The 17,250-nt window shown below is 31.7% G+C and overlaps 1 protein-coding gene across 4 annotated transcripts in view; it reads right to left on the bottom strand.

The window, feature by feature from the left end:
• LOC105196674 (branched-chain-amino-acid aminotransferase, cytosolic) overlaps positions 1–13,972 on the bottom strand; it is an 83,580-nt gene extending 69,608 nt beyond the window's left edge. The window contains exon 1 of one of the 4 annotated variants that reach the window (XM_039457872.1): positions 13,224–13,972. Coding sequence is in view for 1 of the 4 variants with exons in the window: in XM_039457890.1 (XP_039313824.1) it covers positions 13,224–13,244 (21 nt within the window). In the remaining 3 variants the exon portion in view is untranslated. The remainder of the gene's footprint in view (positions 1–13,223) is intronic. The other 3 variants (XM_039457879.1, XM_039457888.1, XM_039457890.1) reach the window with 3 other exon arrangements.
• Between the last annotated feature and the right edge of the window lie 3,278 nt (positions 13,973–17,250).

Below are 17,250 nucleotides of genomic sequence, written 5' to 3'. Positions count from 1 at the left end.
TTGACGCAAAAAGCATGTTGCAAAAATTAATTTTGCAATAAATTGTTATAAAAAAGTTATTAAAAATTGATTATAAAGAAAACCTAATTGCACCAACTCATTCTACGAGAAAATTTACTAAAGAAACATATAACGCTTTTTTAATTGTTATAACTGTTATAAACAAATTAGTTTTAAAATTGATTTTTGCAACGTGTTTTTTATATCAATAATGTTTTTTTTACGTTCCGGTTTTATTTTCAATTGTTATTTTTTAGTTGGTTTTGCTGGTCTAGTCGTGGGCTTTAATAAGTTAAAATAAAAAGTAATTTTTTCTTTATAAAAAAATAATTTTTTTTAGATTTACGAAATAATTTAATTAAATTTTGCTTATTTAAAAATAAGAATTTTATGTAAGTAAGCGTATGGTTTAAATATCTACTTATTTAATTAAATTGTAATATTTATTTTTCTATTTCAACAAAATGTATATTTTTAAATAATAATATGTATATTTACAGCAGCTTAAAACGTAACTATCTCATAAATGTATTATAATTACATAATGATAAATTCACTCATCAAATAGATTGCTCAATTATTGTTCCCACAAATAAAACATTATTTTTTACTGGAAATATTTCAATATGATTGCGTTTACAATAAAATGGCAACGTATTGCTAAATTGTGAAATATATAAATCGTACAATAGCAATATGATAGATATATAATCGTTACATGTACACAATTTTGACAGCAATATAATCGCTACATGTATACAATTTTATGCTATTATAATGACATAAAGCACATGCATAAAATATTTACATTCTATTTCCAACACGCTTATCTATCTGGGTGCATTCAATTCCAACAAGGAAGAAAATGCTACTAAAGCTCATGAATTTATTTACACTATTTTTACGAAAAATATTGTGTCCCTCAATACATACAAATATTGGTTTTGTACCTTTAAAAAGACCGTAATTTTGACGTGAATGATTATTCGTGCTCTGAAACGCCATGAAAGCTCGACAATATGGAAAAGATACTTTCAAAATATTGTTGCATGAAAATCTATACCAAAACTTATTTTATTCATACAATGTAAAATAATAAGAGTTAAATAAAAGTGTGATATTCTATGGAAGTATTTTAATTGTTTAAACTTTGAAAAAATTCATATAAACATGGATTTAGAATTGCTTAAATTTTGAGACAAGAGGAATTTTATTTTATGGAATATTTTGTGGAATATTTTGAAAATGCAGTAATTGGCAAAAAAGATTTTAGAGAAAAATTTATATGGTTCGATCAAACGGGGATAAATAATAATAAAATTAGTATCAAATTGCTATTTGCCTTCATGAAGTAAATTGTAATGTACACAAAATGTTGACATGAATCAAGACACGAAGACAACTCATAAGCATTTACTTAATAGTCTCTTTTAGCACTATTAAAAGAAATATCCGTGAAAGCCTAAAGATATAATGTATTATTGTAAAATTAATTTCCGAAAGAATCGATTCGTCAAAGTTATGTAAAAGTTTCATTTTTTACAATAGATTTATATGACTGTTATATGATATTGTTTGTAATCTGCGAATGTAATAAAATATTAAAATACTAAAATAAAATTATTAAAAAATCAATAATTTATGAATTATATTCCATTCTGGAATATTTCAATAAAATCAATTGCTTTGTTTTTAAGATATTCCACTGTTTCACATTAAAAGTCTTTCTATCACATAAATTAAGTTTTCATGTCCATATTCATATAAATCTCTTTTGAATATTTGACTTGGGGGCCGAAAATATACCCTCCAAATGTTTAACATTTATTTATACTCTATACATCTTTACAATTAAAAAATATCTGATACTCTAATCTATTCTTTAGAAGAATTTTCTAAACTTAAAAAAATATTTTTGGCATCAGTTTTAAAAGATACTTTCAAAATATTAATAAAAAAAAAAAAAAAAATTTTTTTTTAAATGTTTTTACTGTACAATACCAGCTAAAAGTCATTTAAATTTAAAAACAGATTTCTTAAATTTATTTTTTTTTCTAATCAACGACAAAAAAATTTTAACCGTAAATGTCCACATTTTGGCTTTCAAACCAATTCCAAAGAAAAAAATTACCTTATAATGGTCTACACAGCAAAAATGACCATCTTTTGCTGAATTTTTTAGTAAATAACTTTTAAACAAATAAATAAAACCAAATAAACTTTTACACAAATCAAACATTAAATGGCAAATAAAAGATAATGTTGTTCTTAGTGCGCATGCAATTGCTATATTTATGTGTTTCTTCTTTAAATTTCTTAAAACAGTTTGTTTGTTTCGACTTATTTTTACAAACTGTTACAAGACACTCGTTTACCGACTTAAGCAATGTAATAATATTATTACAAGATAGATATTTGAGTTTAAAAAATATAACACATCATGTAACAATGCATCAATGATGCATGAATGTTATCTCTATACTATAAACAACGTAATACACAATGTTAACGCATTGTCTGTGTTATGGATTTACATTTAGAGTGACAACTAGTGAAACTTTTGCACTTTTAAAATAGGAAAATTAAGAAATGGCTAATTCTTGACACATGAGGTAATGTGAGAGAATAAAACGGTGATATTATAGAAGAATGCTCAAGAGGGCTTAAAAATAAGCTGAAGCATACAAACTGTTACAAGAAATCTAAAGAAGAATATAGGGGAATGTTTGGTAGTAGCGGACAGCAGGTACCCGAGTAAAAATTTTTCATGTATAATTATATATAAATATATATAAATATATATGATTATATATACTTTATATATGATTATATCGGGGTGAAAATGGTTGGTATGGCCACAGTGAGGCGCATCCTGCTGGAAGATGCGCATCTATAAAAAGCTGTGAAGAGCCGAGCTGCACAAGACCAGCAACTCAACCAACAAGTCCAATCGTCTAGCGTCCCCGTCGCGCACCCCGGGCAATGTGACTTCGGTCATAGCAAATAGAGATGGGCGAAAGGCGAAACTCTGGCGCCTAAAAACGAGAGCAACCCAGCTAAGGGAAGGGAAACCCCGACAAAAAAACCATGGAGGAAGGCAACGGGAAACCACCTCCATTACCCTATCCCAAGAGAATCACATGACTGCGTTCAACTCGAAATATTCCGGAGGTTTAAATAGTTCCCCAATCGGATCTCCGGGGGGAACAGATTTGAGCGGGGTCAAGTCGGCGAATATACGTAAGAAGGTCAATATAGGCACATGGAACGTGCGGAGTTTATTCGAGGCAGGAAAACTAGCCAACCTAATTCAGGAAATGAAGAGGCTTGACATCGATATACTGGGCGTGGCGGAGACTTGGTGGCCGGGTGCGGGAGTGTGTAATACCAGGGGAGGTGCATTCTACTATTCGGGCAATCAAGATAGGAATCATCGGAAGGGAGTTGGAATCATTGTGTCAGAAAGTTTTAAGAATTGCATCATCGACTTCATACCGTACTCGGATAGGATAGCGCTGATGAGGGTTAATGCAAGACCAACCAACTTAAATATCATCCAGATATACGCGCCAACTGCTGATGCACCAGACGAGGAGATGGAAATATTCTATGAGCAAATAAAAGAAATGCTGAAGCTCACCAAAAAACATGAGATTAATATAATTATGGGCGACTTCAACTCTAGGATAGGGAAAGAAAGGTATGAGGATCTGGTGGGACCATTCGGACTGGGAACAAGAAACGAGAGGGGCGAACGCCTGGTGCAATTTTGCCAAGAAGAAGATATGAGAGCTACTAACACATGGTATCAATTACCACCTAGGAGACTATATACGTGGAGATCTCCCAGAGACAGCCCAGAGAACATAAGTCGCAATCAGATAGACTTCATACTTATCAATAAACGCTTTGGATCTTCAATTAACAGAGTAAGCACTTGTCCTGGAGCGGACGTGCCCTCTGACCATATACTACTACGGGCAGCCATCAAAATCAAACTAACAAAGTATGCAAAATCAGCTTCAAAACGATGAATTGCATATGAAAAGTTTAAACAAAGAGATATGAAAACTGTAGTGAGCCAAAAAATGAATAGCAACATAGAGGAAATGTTAAAATCAAGAGGAAATGAGCAAAATCCAACCAGAAGAGTTGGGAATTCATGATATCTTTTAACTCTTCCCCCCCATGTGGGAAGAGTTAAAAGATGTCATGATAAGCATCGCAAAAAGCCAATTGGGATACCGAGAGAGAAACCGAAGGCAGAGCTGGATGACGGATGAGATCCTCTCGCTCATGGACGAACGACGGATATGTAAGAATCAAGCAGATCCACGCAGATATAATGAATTACAGAGAAAAATAAGAGCCAAGATTAGGACAGCAAAGAACATGTGGTTACAACAGGAATGCGAGGAAATGGAAAGGTTGCAAACCCTGCATGACGATTTCAATCTACACAAAAAACTAAAGGAAACAGCTGGAATATACCGTAAAAGGACTTTTTCGACGATAGTCGATGAAAATAACAACATAGCCAACGATATACAAGAAAAGAAAAGAATATGGGAGGAATACGTAGGAAGCCTCTTTACAGACGAAAGACCAGACAGACAAATAGAGGTAAACAACGATAATCTCACTGGACCGCCGATCATAATGGAAGAAGTTAAAAAAGCAATAAACACCGCAAAAACAAATAAAGCAACAGGCCCAGATGAAGTGCCATCAGAACTGCTAAAGCTACTAGATGAGAAGAGATTAGCACTTCTCCAAAAAATTTTTAACAAAATATACGATACAGGAATATATCCCGAACAGTGGCTTTCCTCAACCTTTGTTCCCTTACAAAAGAAAAACAATGCGAGAAAATGCACAGACCACAGGCTTATAAGTCTCATGAGTCATACCCTAAAACTATTCTTGAAAATCTTACATCAAAGAATTTTTAAAAAGTGCGAGAGTAACTTCAGTAACTCACAATTCGGGTTCAGACAGGAGTTCAGGCACGAGAGAATCAATAGTAGCAACACACGCTCTGGTGCAAAATTGTTACGACCAGAGGAAGGATGTATGCCTGTGCTTTATAGATTATGAGAAGGCGTTCGACAGAGTTCAACATCATAGGCTTATGGAGGTTCTCAGAAAAACAGAGACGCAAAGGACATACAATGTATAGAAAGCTTGTATTGGAATAAAAAAGCACAAGTCAGAATTGACGGAGAGGAAACCAACGCAATTGAAATCCGTAGAGGTGTCCGACAGGGATGTGTTCTCTCACCCCTTCTGTTTAACCTGTACTCTGAGGTTATTTTTCAGGAGGCGCTCGGGGGCATTGAAAAGGGCATAAAAGTTAATGGAGAATGGCTGAATAACATCCGATATGCAGACGACACAATGTTAGTTGCAGACAACATGGATAATCTGGAACGGTTTCTTAACACGGTAGGACAACACAGTAAGGATATGGGATTGGACATCAACACCAAGAAAACAAAATTCATGGTTATTACCAGAGAACCGGATATGTTCCGAAACGCCAGCCTGACACTAGAAAGCAAGCCAATAGAGCGGGTAAACAAATTCAAGTACCTGGGAACATGGATGTGCGAAGACTGGACGTCGGAGACGGAGGTAAAATGCCGAATAGAAATGGCTCGCAAGGCATTCATGAAATTTAAAAAAGTTCTCACTAATACGGATTTTGATCGGAATCTGAGAATGAGATTCATTAGATGCTACATATGGTCTGTGCTCTTATATGGGATGGAGGGATGGACATTGAAGGTCTCTGAAATGAATAGACTGGAGGCCTTTGAAATGTGGGTCTACCGCAGAGTTCTTAAGATACCGTGGACGGCAAGAACCACCAATGAAGATGTCTTGAGGCAAATGGGTAAGAACCGGGAAATACTGATTACAATAAAGAAGAGAAAAACGGCATACCTGGGACATATCATGCGCAATGCAAAATATGAGCTGCTACAAAGAATTATACAAGGAAAGATCGAGGGTAAGAGAGGACTGGGGCGCAAAAAGCTGTCTTGGCTCCGTAATATTAGACAGTGGACAGGACTGAGCACGGTGGAGGAATTGATCCATGCCGCGAGGGACGGAGAGAGAATGCAAAGTGTGATCGCAAACATCCATTAGTGGATGAGCATACGAAGAAGAAGATGATTATATCTTATGATGTATATTGTTAAACATAATCTGATATGAAGTAATATTTTTCCATATATGTAAATATGACTCCATTTCAATCTTATATTATCATATATAATAGTAGGTTTTAAATATGAAGCTATATATAATCATTTATGATTTTATATATCAACATATATGATTTCCAATTCAATTGTATATAGTCATTAATATTATATATGATCTAATGTATAACTATGTATGATTATACATGTCATATATCTTATTATATATGTATATTGTCAAGCATAAACTAATCCGAAGTAATATATGTCCATATAAGTAAATATATGACTCCATATTTATTCTTATATGATTATGTATAATAGTAGGTTTTAAATATGAAGCTATATACAGGGTGGAAGAAAAGTACCGGAACAGCAAAATATCTCGAAAACTAAGCATTTTAGAAAAAAGTATTTCAGATAAAAGTTGTACGGTTTTAAAAGATCTATTTACTAATATTATCAGTTTGACCTTGGATGGCGTTGCCAAAGTTAGATTAAAATCACATTAACTTTTTTAAATAGAACACCCTATTTTTGATTCCAGAATCTAATTGCAGGTGTCAAGACCTTTCCAAAACCTTACAAGAAAGTTTATTTTCGTTAAGAACTTTCCAAATTGTGAGGCTTGAAAGCTACAGCGTAATGTAACTTGAAAGCTACAGCGTACTGTAACTTTCAAGCGTCATAACTTGAAAAGTTCTTAATGACAAATAACTTCTGATTGAAATTTAAAGGTTACAATGGTATCACACAATCAAAGCATGAATTATTCCTAAAACCTTAACACTGCCGTTTATCGATAACGCACTCAGTGCTCTCAGTTCTTCGTTTCCAGGTTCTTGCTTGAAGTTTGGATCACGTATACGGTTGAAATTTATTTCAATGCCCCCACATTGTGAAATTGATTTCACATGACCCCACATTGCATTTAAGATTTTTTCGCCCCCCCCCCTTCCCCCAGAGATGGCAAAATAGGCGCTTTTGATGTCATGTGTAAATTGTGTGATACCATTGTAACTCTATAAATTTTAATCAAAAGTTATTTTTCATTAAGCACTTTCCGAGTTATGATGCTTAAAAGTTACAGAACACTGTAACTTTCAAGCCTCACAATTTGGAAAGTACTCAACGAAAATAAACTTTCTTGTAGGGTTTTGAAAAGGTCTTGACACTAGCTATTAGATTCTGGAATTAAAAATAGGATATTTCATTTAAAAAAGTTAATGTGATTTTGAACTGACTTTGGCGACGCCAACCAAGGTCAAACTAATAATATTAGTAAATAGATCTTTTAAAACCCTACAACTTTTATCTGAAACACTTTTTTCTAAAATACATAGTTTTTGAGATATTTTGCTGTTCCGATACTTTTCTCCCACCCTGTATAATCATATATGATTTTTTAATAAAAAAATATGTATGACCATATATGAGTTCATAGTCAGGTAGGTTAATCATATCTGATTATATCTACCATATATAATCATATCCGAGATAGCACAGAACATCCTATGGACATCCGTTTATTTTATGTCTTCACGTCCATGGACATGAAATGGACCTCTATTAATGGCCAATTTTTGGACGTCCATAGGATATTCGGATTTGGATATCAATCGGGAAGCGCGCTATTACCGCGCAAGCAAAATGCATCTTTTGTCGCAAATACAAAGTACGTTTACATTTAGACATTTTAAAAGTGTTCATCTTATTTACAAAAATTTTTAAGCTTGCTCGCGACGTGTACTTTCGCTGACTTGACAACTTTTTTACGATAAAAATATTATTTATTTATAAATATTTATTTTAATATTATAAAAAACCGTTTTCTTAACATTAAATAAAGTAAAAATATTTTTTAAAGTAAAAAAAATTGTCAATCTTTCTCAAGAATTTTTTCCGGAAATTTTTAAGCGGTTACCTATTCAAATCGTAATCGTAAAAAAGTATAATTTTATATATGTTTATATAAATAATATGCTTTAATTATATGTTCCATCTTTTTAATAACATATATTGACTCGATATAGATGTGTTAACATAAAGTGTTCACAAATCATCAGTTTGCAACGGTCTTACAGGTCAAGTAACGTTGGGCGAGGTTACGACTTTGCTTGAAAATTTTCAAAAAAAAATTCTTGAGAAAGATTCCCGATTTCTTTTTTTACTTTAAGTAACCTTCCTATTTTATTTAAGATTTAACATTAAAAAAACTGTTTTTGACAATATTAAAGTGAATATTTATAAATAAATTTTTTATATCATATATGTTCATATATGTTCATACCCACACAACACATGGACGTCCCCGGACATCCAATACATGTCCACAAAAATCCTTGTAATGCCCTAGTATCTCGTACGTCCATAGGACGTTCCAAAGACGTCCAAAGGACATCCTGGTTTATCATAGCTGCAGTATGACGTTTGTAGGACATCCGCAGGACATATTTGGGATGATTCGTAATATTTAACATATTCCGTTTGTTTTCTGTTCCTACACTCCCTAAATTAGTGTGCACTTAAAGTGAAATAGATCTATATTTGAAAGTTAGTAAAAACAAGAAGGAACGTTTCAGTGTAGTCTAGTGCAGGAATAGAAAACAAGCCTATTATGTATACATACATAATAAATATGCATTCGACAATTGCGTTGTTCTTTATATTAAATAAGACATTTTGAAGATGTTCCAAAGACGTCCTTTAAATGTCTAGCAGATATTGGTGGTACGTTCCGAAAAGATCCGCTATATATATGTCAACTGTATATATGTCAACGAAGTTGAGTATTTTTATTATTATCATCATTATCATTATTATTATAACACAAGAATTTTATAAATAATAAAATTATAAAGATAATTTTTCGTGTTAAAAAATATTTAACAAAAGATATATTTAACCATATATAAACATAAACTACAAATTTTGATAATATGAGAAGCTTTAATATACAGTATATAGCGTTTTAATAAAATATATTATTCGTTAATATTTAATATTTCATTATATATAATATTTAAATTATGTAATATTTAATACATATGTATAATACTATAACGATTAATTTAATATGCTATTTAATGGCTATTTTATTTGTGAGGAAAATCCTACTCAAAATATAAATAAATAATAACGTATATTATATCAAGTAAAATTTTTCTCGGAAAAAAACGTTTTGGAACGTAAACTTAAAATATAAAGAAAGTAATTATACATCTAGCAGCAAGGTATATATATTTGATTTACAGAATCATATCTGTTTACATGATTCTGTGAATCAAATACATGTATACATTAAAATTCGATTTAATTATAATTTATGAAATCCTGTAATTTCGGATTGAAATGAATTTAACAAGTGAGTGCTGGCACCACCGCTAGGCGGCCACGCCGCGAGAGATCTTCTCGTGACTCGAATGCGGCCACGGGCGTTATATCTAGGCGCCACCGCGGCCGACTCCCCAGCTCATAACTTCAGTAAGACTTTAGGAGCTGTTTGTTGTAGCCTCGAGACGAATACTCGCTCTCAGTCTTTTCAAATGTGACGTGTGTGTGTGGAACGCTGTCCCACATAAATTTTTATAATTTTTACATGTAAATAACAATTTGTATTGTTATTTAATCTTGTACAAAAATTAAATATTTAATTCAAATTTAATCTTTTTTTAGTCCTTTTTAATGAAAAAGATACAAGAAATATTTTTTTGTAAATTAAACATTTATAACGTTTTATATTAATGTATTCTGTTTTAATAAATCTATCTGGGTTCCGATTTTATACCCTATTTTCAATCTTTCTTAACACCATATTTTTGGTGCAGAAATCTCGATCGATTCGGACTACTTTTTTTTTAAATCGGTTTTAATCGCACATTTTCGGCAGGGTTAATACTACTTTTACTAATAAATATCATTTTTTACTAAATAAAGTCCTAATCGCGCAATATAAAATAATGTCCAAATAACGTCCATAAAAGTCCTTTTTATGTCCTGCTGAGACGTCCTAATGACGTCCATTTGACGTCAGAAGGCGGTACATTGTACGTCCGAAGGACGTTTCCTAGACGTCTACAAGACACAATTGGTATGTCATCTGGATGTCAAGACATGTCCGACTGCGACGCCCATTGGACGTCCAAAGGACGTCCTTGTGTTGCGTGGGTATATTTTCATATATGGTCATATGAGACAAATTTTGTACATGATCATATATGATGATTTATATATGGTTAGATAATTATATATAAAAATTTTTACTCGAGATAGTATCGGACAAAAGTTGTTTCAAGCATTAGCTTCTGAAGACAACACCTGTGAAACAATCGGCGTATTGACTGAAGAAGGGGGGTACAGCTGACGCCATATTAGAACAAACAGCAATAGTGTTGACAAGTGGCAATAAATTTTTTATTACATACAGCTGTTTTAGTGAACAAAGATAATTAATGGCTATTGTAGTTTATCTGAAAGTAAGTATAAATAGGTTTTTAGTTTATTGTTAGAAACAACGTTTATTATCCTTTAAATTGTAGGCTATAAATCTTGTTAGGCTTACTAACACGCGAGTGACAGCCGATTTTTTGTTACGTATTGTTCGGTATTGGACAAATAAGTTGCTGATTGTATTGGACAATTTGTATGGTTGATAAAACTTAAATTCTCACAACATTTTTTGTATTACAGAGCAAATTACGTCATAAATGGGGCGAGAAGAGTATGAAAAAAGTCATAGAAAAAGTTAGAATTAAGAAAATAACTATTAGAAAAAAAATGTAAAAAAAATGTTAAAAATGTTAAAATATTAAATTTTTAAAGACTGTTTATTTTATTAACTTATTACGTTAAGAAGTGTTCAGTTTCATTTATTGACTTATGTTATTTATATAATAATATAAAATAATAATAATAATAATAATATATATGTATAATAACATAATATATAATAATGAGATGATAATAATAATAATAATATCAATAATAATAATAAGTTGTTTATCACACCAAAAATCTTTGGAAACCTATAGTTATTACAAATAGTACGTAATTTGTCTAACATAAAATTAATATAAAAAATATTTTGTTTAGTAGCGCCAAAAATGGCTACAGATAAGGTGCATCCTGTATTCTTTACGAATTTCAACTAGAAAAAATTGCTATGAAATCGTATATCGAATTAATTTGTTCTTTTCTCGGTGAAGTTATATCATATGATGTGTGTGTGTGTGTGTGTGTGTGTGTGTGTGTGTGTGTGTGTGTGTGTGCGCGTGTGCGTGCGTGCGTGCGTGCGTGCGTGTGCGTGCGCGCGCCCGCGTGTATTTTGATTTAAACAGTTTAAAAGTGATGACTTCAATCAACAAATGCCCTGAAAGCTCTCAGAAGTACAATAATGATTTGGAGTAACTGTTCGTTGAGAATTCGGCACAAATGGATTAAAAGTAACACAGCAAATCATTTTGAAAGACACGAAATAGAAAAGATCTGAAAAGGAATTTTGGTTCCACATAAGGTCAATTAAAATTAGTGTGTGGCTGCGTGCTTTTCTTTTTTCAATCATCAACCATCAACATTGATCGCAAAGTCCAAACTTTTCAGAAAAATTTCTGCTCTGAATTTGATGGGATATTACGTTGTTTATTATTATTGTTGAAAATAATTATTGCGGACTTGTATTAACATCAATTAATCTGCCAAGTCAAAAAATTAGATTGAAAACGCCTATGTATTATACAGTAAAAGATGTCCCGTGAAATTATTGCGTCACAACGTCACACGTTGTTTTTAATATAAAAGACATCATAATGAAATGGTTATGATGTTTCGTAACATATGGCGTATTCGTTAGATATCTTCAGGTTACTATTTATTTCGATAAATATAATACGTCTTGCCTGATATAATTTCCAATCAGTGGATGAGATCTGACAATGAGTTGATGATTTTATCGCACCCAAAGGCATTGCATTTTTTTCGAAATAAAGTTCATAAACTCCCTGAAAGATGGCTTAAAGTAATAGAAGCAATATAACAATGAATACTTTTGCTTAAAAAATTTGTTTTATTTTTTTTAAATAAACCTTGAATTTCATTAAAAACTTGAATTATTTATGTATACACTTAACATAATTATATATAATTAAGTAATTGTATATAATTGTATGTAATACTACGTAGTGATGTAATTTATTAAATTATGTTTGATATATTTGAGATGACATAATAATGGAGCATATGTAATTAAGACAACATTAAAATTGCGTAAGAAAGACGTACATTGTGAATTACTTGACGTCAGTGATCATATAAATACGTACTTTTGATATCATTATTACGTCATCATGTTTGTTGGGTAAGAATCAAAAACAGAAAAAATTAAAAGAATGACTTTTAAACCAATAAAAGAAGTTTGCTTAAATTTTATTACATATAAATTATTAATTTAATTTATTATATAAAAATACTCAAACGTTATAATAGATTAATTTATGAAATTTTTATATTCTTATATTTGTGATACTGTTTTGAAATGTATCACATATATCCTTAAGCAGAAAAAACAACTTTTTCGATGAGTAATTAGACGTAAAATGGCTAAATTTTTGATTTCTCGATCTTGACGATGACAGTCCTCACCGATAAATGTAACTGTAGTACAGTATTGTCTCTCACAGATAAATATTTATAATAAATACAATAAAAATATAATGTATTATAAATCAATACACTTCTTATAATAGAGATATTTTATATTTTCTTCCCCTAAATTTATCTTTTTGAAAAATCCCCCGTAATAAATTTTAAATTTGGGGGAAGGGGAAAATTCCCCAATTCTGTTGTAGGAATACGGTCGATATTCATAGATGATAATTTATATTTAAATATCATCTTAAAATATCATCCAATTAATCAAAGAACCGTATTAACACTTTAAGACATTAATTAGGACGGCTTCTTAAAAAAAGAATCGGCTATGAATATCGATTACTTAAATTACTTATTGAGATTACTTACTTTGCGTCGCAAATGGACCATGTTGAATCGAATATTCGACGTAGAAAAAACGAGGAAGAAGATCAATGAAAAACACACGATCGTTTCTGTTTCTTCACGCTGTTTCGAATACCCGCGCAGCTCATTCTATGTGAACGATCGCTCTGCTCTTACAGTTTCTCTTTTTTTTTTTGCTTTTCTTTTTTTCTTGAATGTGTCTTTCTTAAGTTTAAGAAACGAAATAAACACTCGACCGTCCGCGTTGTCCGCGATCGTGACGATAAGAGGTGTAAAAAAAGCAGTTGAAAACTGGAAAAGTGAGGACCACTCTCGATACCTGGAATAACTTACTAACTCAAACAAATCGCGTATAGGTCGTACGGAGCCCGGTCGATGGTTCAGTATCGGCGAGTGGAAAAAAAGGGCGTTTAGTCAGGTGGAATATTCGTTCGTTCGTTCGTTCGATCGTTTGTTCGTTCGTTCGTTCACTCGCTCGCTCGCCTGCTTGCTTACTGATTATCGGTCGCCCGATCACGAATACAAAGCTCGAATTAAGCGTCGGTTAATATTTTATTTATCAGTGAAGCGTAAGGAAGAGAGAAAGAGAAAACAACAGCTAGATAGAGGGAAGGATGGAAGAGGAGTGAGAGGGGCAGAGATGGGATGGGGGGAGCAAGAACGCAACTGCTAAAACCAGCGTCCCTCCTCTTCGCAATCGAACAGCTTGCTGTTCGTCTTTGATGACGATGATGAGACGAAGGGGATGGAAGCAAATTGATGAGTTTGTATGTATGAGAAAATGTCAGAGACGTGATGACAGCATCGTATGATCGTCTGGGAAAAAATTGTGTAAGAGCACGCACAGGCTCGCACACATATGTAAACAGAACGTCGAAAACATGTCGATAATCGTGCGCCCCCTCCGCGTCTGATAAGTGGAGAGGGACAGCACGCGCATGTTGTTATTCGTAAACATCGCAACGCTTGATTCTCGAAAGTACTCTTATAAATATTGATTGGAGGCGTGGCGTTTATACGCAATGTTTTCGATTTTTATTGCAATTTGCAGAGAGTTTTACAAGGAAAACGACGTCAACAATCTACGTTTTAGTGACGTGTGTAGATACGCCAATTTATTAGCCCTTCTCTCTTAACGCGAAACAGCGTTGTACAGTGTCGTTTGCGCGCAACATAAGCAGCAATTGAAGCGCTACGTCTCTTACGCCTATGTTTAAATGCATTTAACACAATCTCTTATTACTGATTAAAATTTTACATTATTTATATTATTTAATATTTTTATTATATTTATATTAATTAAAATTTAATTTACTTATTTATATTATTTATTTTAATTATTAATACGTTTCATGATGTATGTCCAATATTTTAATATTAAATGTCATTATTTTACTTTATTACGCTTTAAATATGCAGTGCATATTATGGCATGAGTTATTTGCGGTGACTTCATAGCAAGTTGAGCATTACACAGAGTACCTTTTGAATTTTTTATTTTTATATATGATTAATTTAATATAATATTAAGGATGCACGTAATCCTTTAATTCCATTCAGCTGTGGAACACAGTGCTTTGGATTCTATTAGGATTGTAATTTGGATCAAAGGATCAAAGGATATGAAACGATCTAATAAACAATTTGATACTTTTCTCGCGTAACTGATGATAATGGAAATAAACGTCGAAATTTATATTTCTTATTGTTAAAGCATTTTTGTAAAAAATTACATTCTAATTACAACGTCAACTAGCAATTGCCCCTTTCACTTCCTTAATTTATGAATTTATATTTCGGGAATTTATGTTACTAATTTTTGGACAATCTGAACATTTTAAATGTAAAACATAAATAATTAAATGTAAATAGGCAATTATATATAATACGTATAGAAAAAGTAAAAAAGATGCGGTTCATAAGACATTTATTTTTTTAATCGAATTATTATTATCAATATATGAGGCAAGAACACGCATTTGAGAAAGAGAAAGATAATTTGTCACATCGAGAATTAAGATAACCGCTTTAAGCGCAAGAAAACTTATTAACACATTATTATATTATAGAGTACGATTTGTAAAGTAATTTAGAAAACGTTATAATTATTATATTTCTTTAAATAAAAAATTATTATAAAATATATATTTTATTTATTTATTTATTTCAGTTAGAAAATCAATAGTAATTACTTAAGAATTGTAGCATTTGGAAAATTCTATGAAAATAATATAAAAATTTAGATAAATATAAAAAATAAACAATTACATGTTTAAAAAATGACTTTTCAAAGAAAATAGCCTTCACATTCATAGATCTTGATTGAAGAATAAAAACTTTTTATTGGTTACTGAATTTTATACATCTTTCTTGACCAAATAATGTATCTTACAAATTTTCTTATTTCAAAGGAAGTCAAAAACTTGTTTGCGCGAAAACAACTTTGTTTGCAGACGATGTTACAAAAAGTCTTTTTCTTCGATATCTATTAATTAAGCAAGGATTCGTTTTGTTTCAATATAATGAATATTCTTAGATTCGCAGGTCTATTATTGCACTTATACAAAGTGTCCAAAGGGAAGGTGTTGAAACTAATTGACTAGTTTTGTGTTGTATAACTTCAGATAGAACCTTACGCCGGTTAATGATCGATTTCCTGAAAGTTCGCAATTTTATTCTGGCTGTGGTAGAAGTAAAAGATTATGCGCCTCAAGACGAATAATTTGCCAATAGAAAAAAAGATCTATCTCATTGAGTGCTTTTTCTCTAGTAACAGTGCTTATATGGGATTTTGTTTGAATACGGAACACATAAAGTTACGTGAAACAAGAAGTTAGAATTCATTATTTATTTAAACTTATCCGTTACTCTTTTTTGACAATAAATTGGCACTAAAATAATATTTTGTTTTGTTTTTAACAGAATTGCTGATAATTTTATACAACATATGACAGAATTATCCAAGACGATCTGCCAGGTTCTTCTGTAACTGTGTAGCTGTAAAAAAAGATTGAAGATATTTAAGATATTATGAATTATTTTAAATTGAATCCAAATGCTTCAATTCGCAAAGCTGCCTAAATCTTTCAAATATTAAAAATAGGATTTAAAATTTTTTCTGAAAATGTATCCGTATAAAGCAGATAATATTTCATCAATTGTTAAATGCGATATGATGAAACGTATGGAATTTTGTAAGACGATAAGTGGAATATATGAGAATGGAAAACTTAATAAAAGTTAATAACACAGTTATACAAAAGTAAATCTTTTTGTGACATCTGAATAAACAAAGTGTTCTCCGATGGATTTTTGGCCGCTGAAAACAAATTCGACGACCAAAGTTAGCTATCACGTCATAATTTTAAGAAAAAATGGCGTCAAAGAGGTCAAACTGGCTATTTCTAGGATTTTCAGGACGTTGTAGCATGAACACCAAACTTTGCTAAAGAGTGATACCAAAGGACCCGTTTTTTGGCCCATTTCTTGGACTCGAATTTCAAATTTTTTTTTATGCCAAATAGTATTATATAATGGAACATTAATCCCAGAGAAATTTTAAGATGAGCATGAGTGCGGTTCCGAAGATATAAAAGGTTCAAGCGATGGTTTCTCATAATACAGGATGCCATTTTTAGACACTTCTTTTTTTTTGTTTGAATAAAATTTACCATTTCCCATGGATTTTTGCGCGCTGGACACGAATCTGATAAGCAAATTGCTCTATCACGTCAGATTTCTTAGAAAAGTGTCAAAAATAATCATTTTTACCTTACCATGGTGTTAAAAAAAATCTATTTCTATCTATCTAAAAATCTATCTTATATATATATATATATATATATAACAAAGTAAAACATTGTTTTTTATGGATTTTTATCCCGGATTGAAATATGACTTTAATTTTCATCTAGTATGAAAACTCTCCGAGTTGAACCGTAGAACTATAGATCGCCGATGAACTATAGATGGAGTTAAAGTGACACTGTCTTTCACGGATCGAGATGCTTTTCTACTAAGAGTCTCCTTG

This window comes from Solenopsis invicta, chromosome 2 (genome assembly GCF_016802725.1).
Source record: "Solenopsis invicta isolate M01_SB chromosome 2, UNIL_Sinv_3.0, whole genome shotgun sequence".
Lineage (NCBI taxonomy): Eukaryota > Metazoa > Arthropoda > Insecta > Hymenoptera > Formicidae > Solenopsis > Solenopsis invicta.
This window is presented reverse-complemented; position numbering and strand designations above follow the sequence as displayed.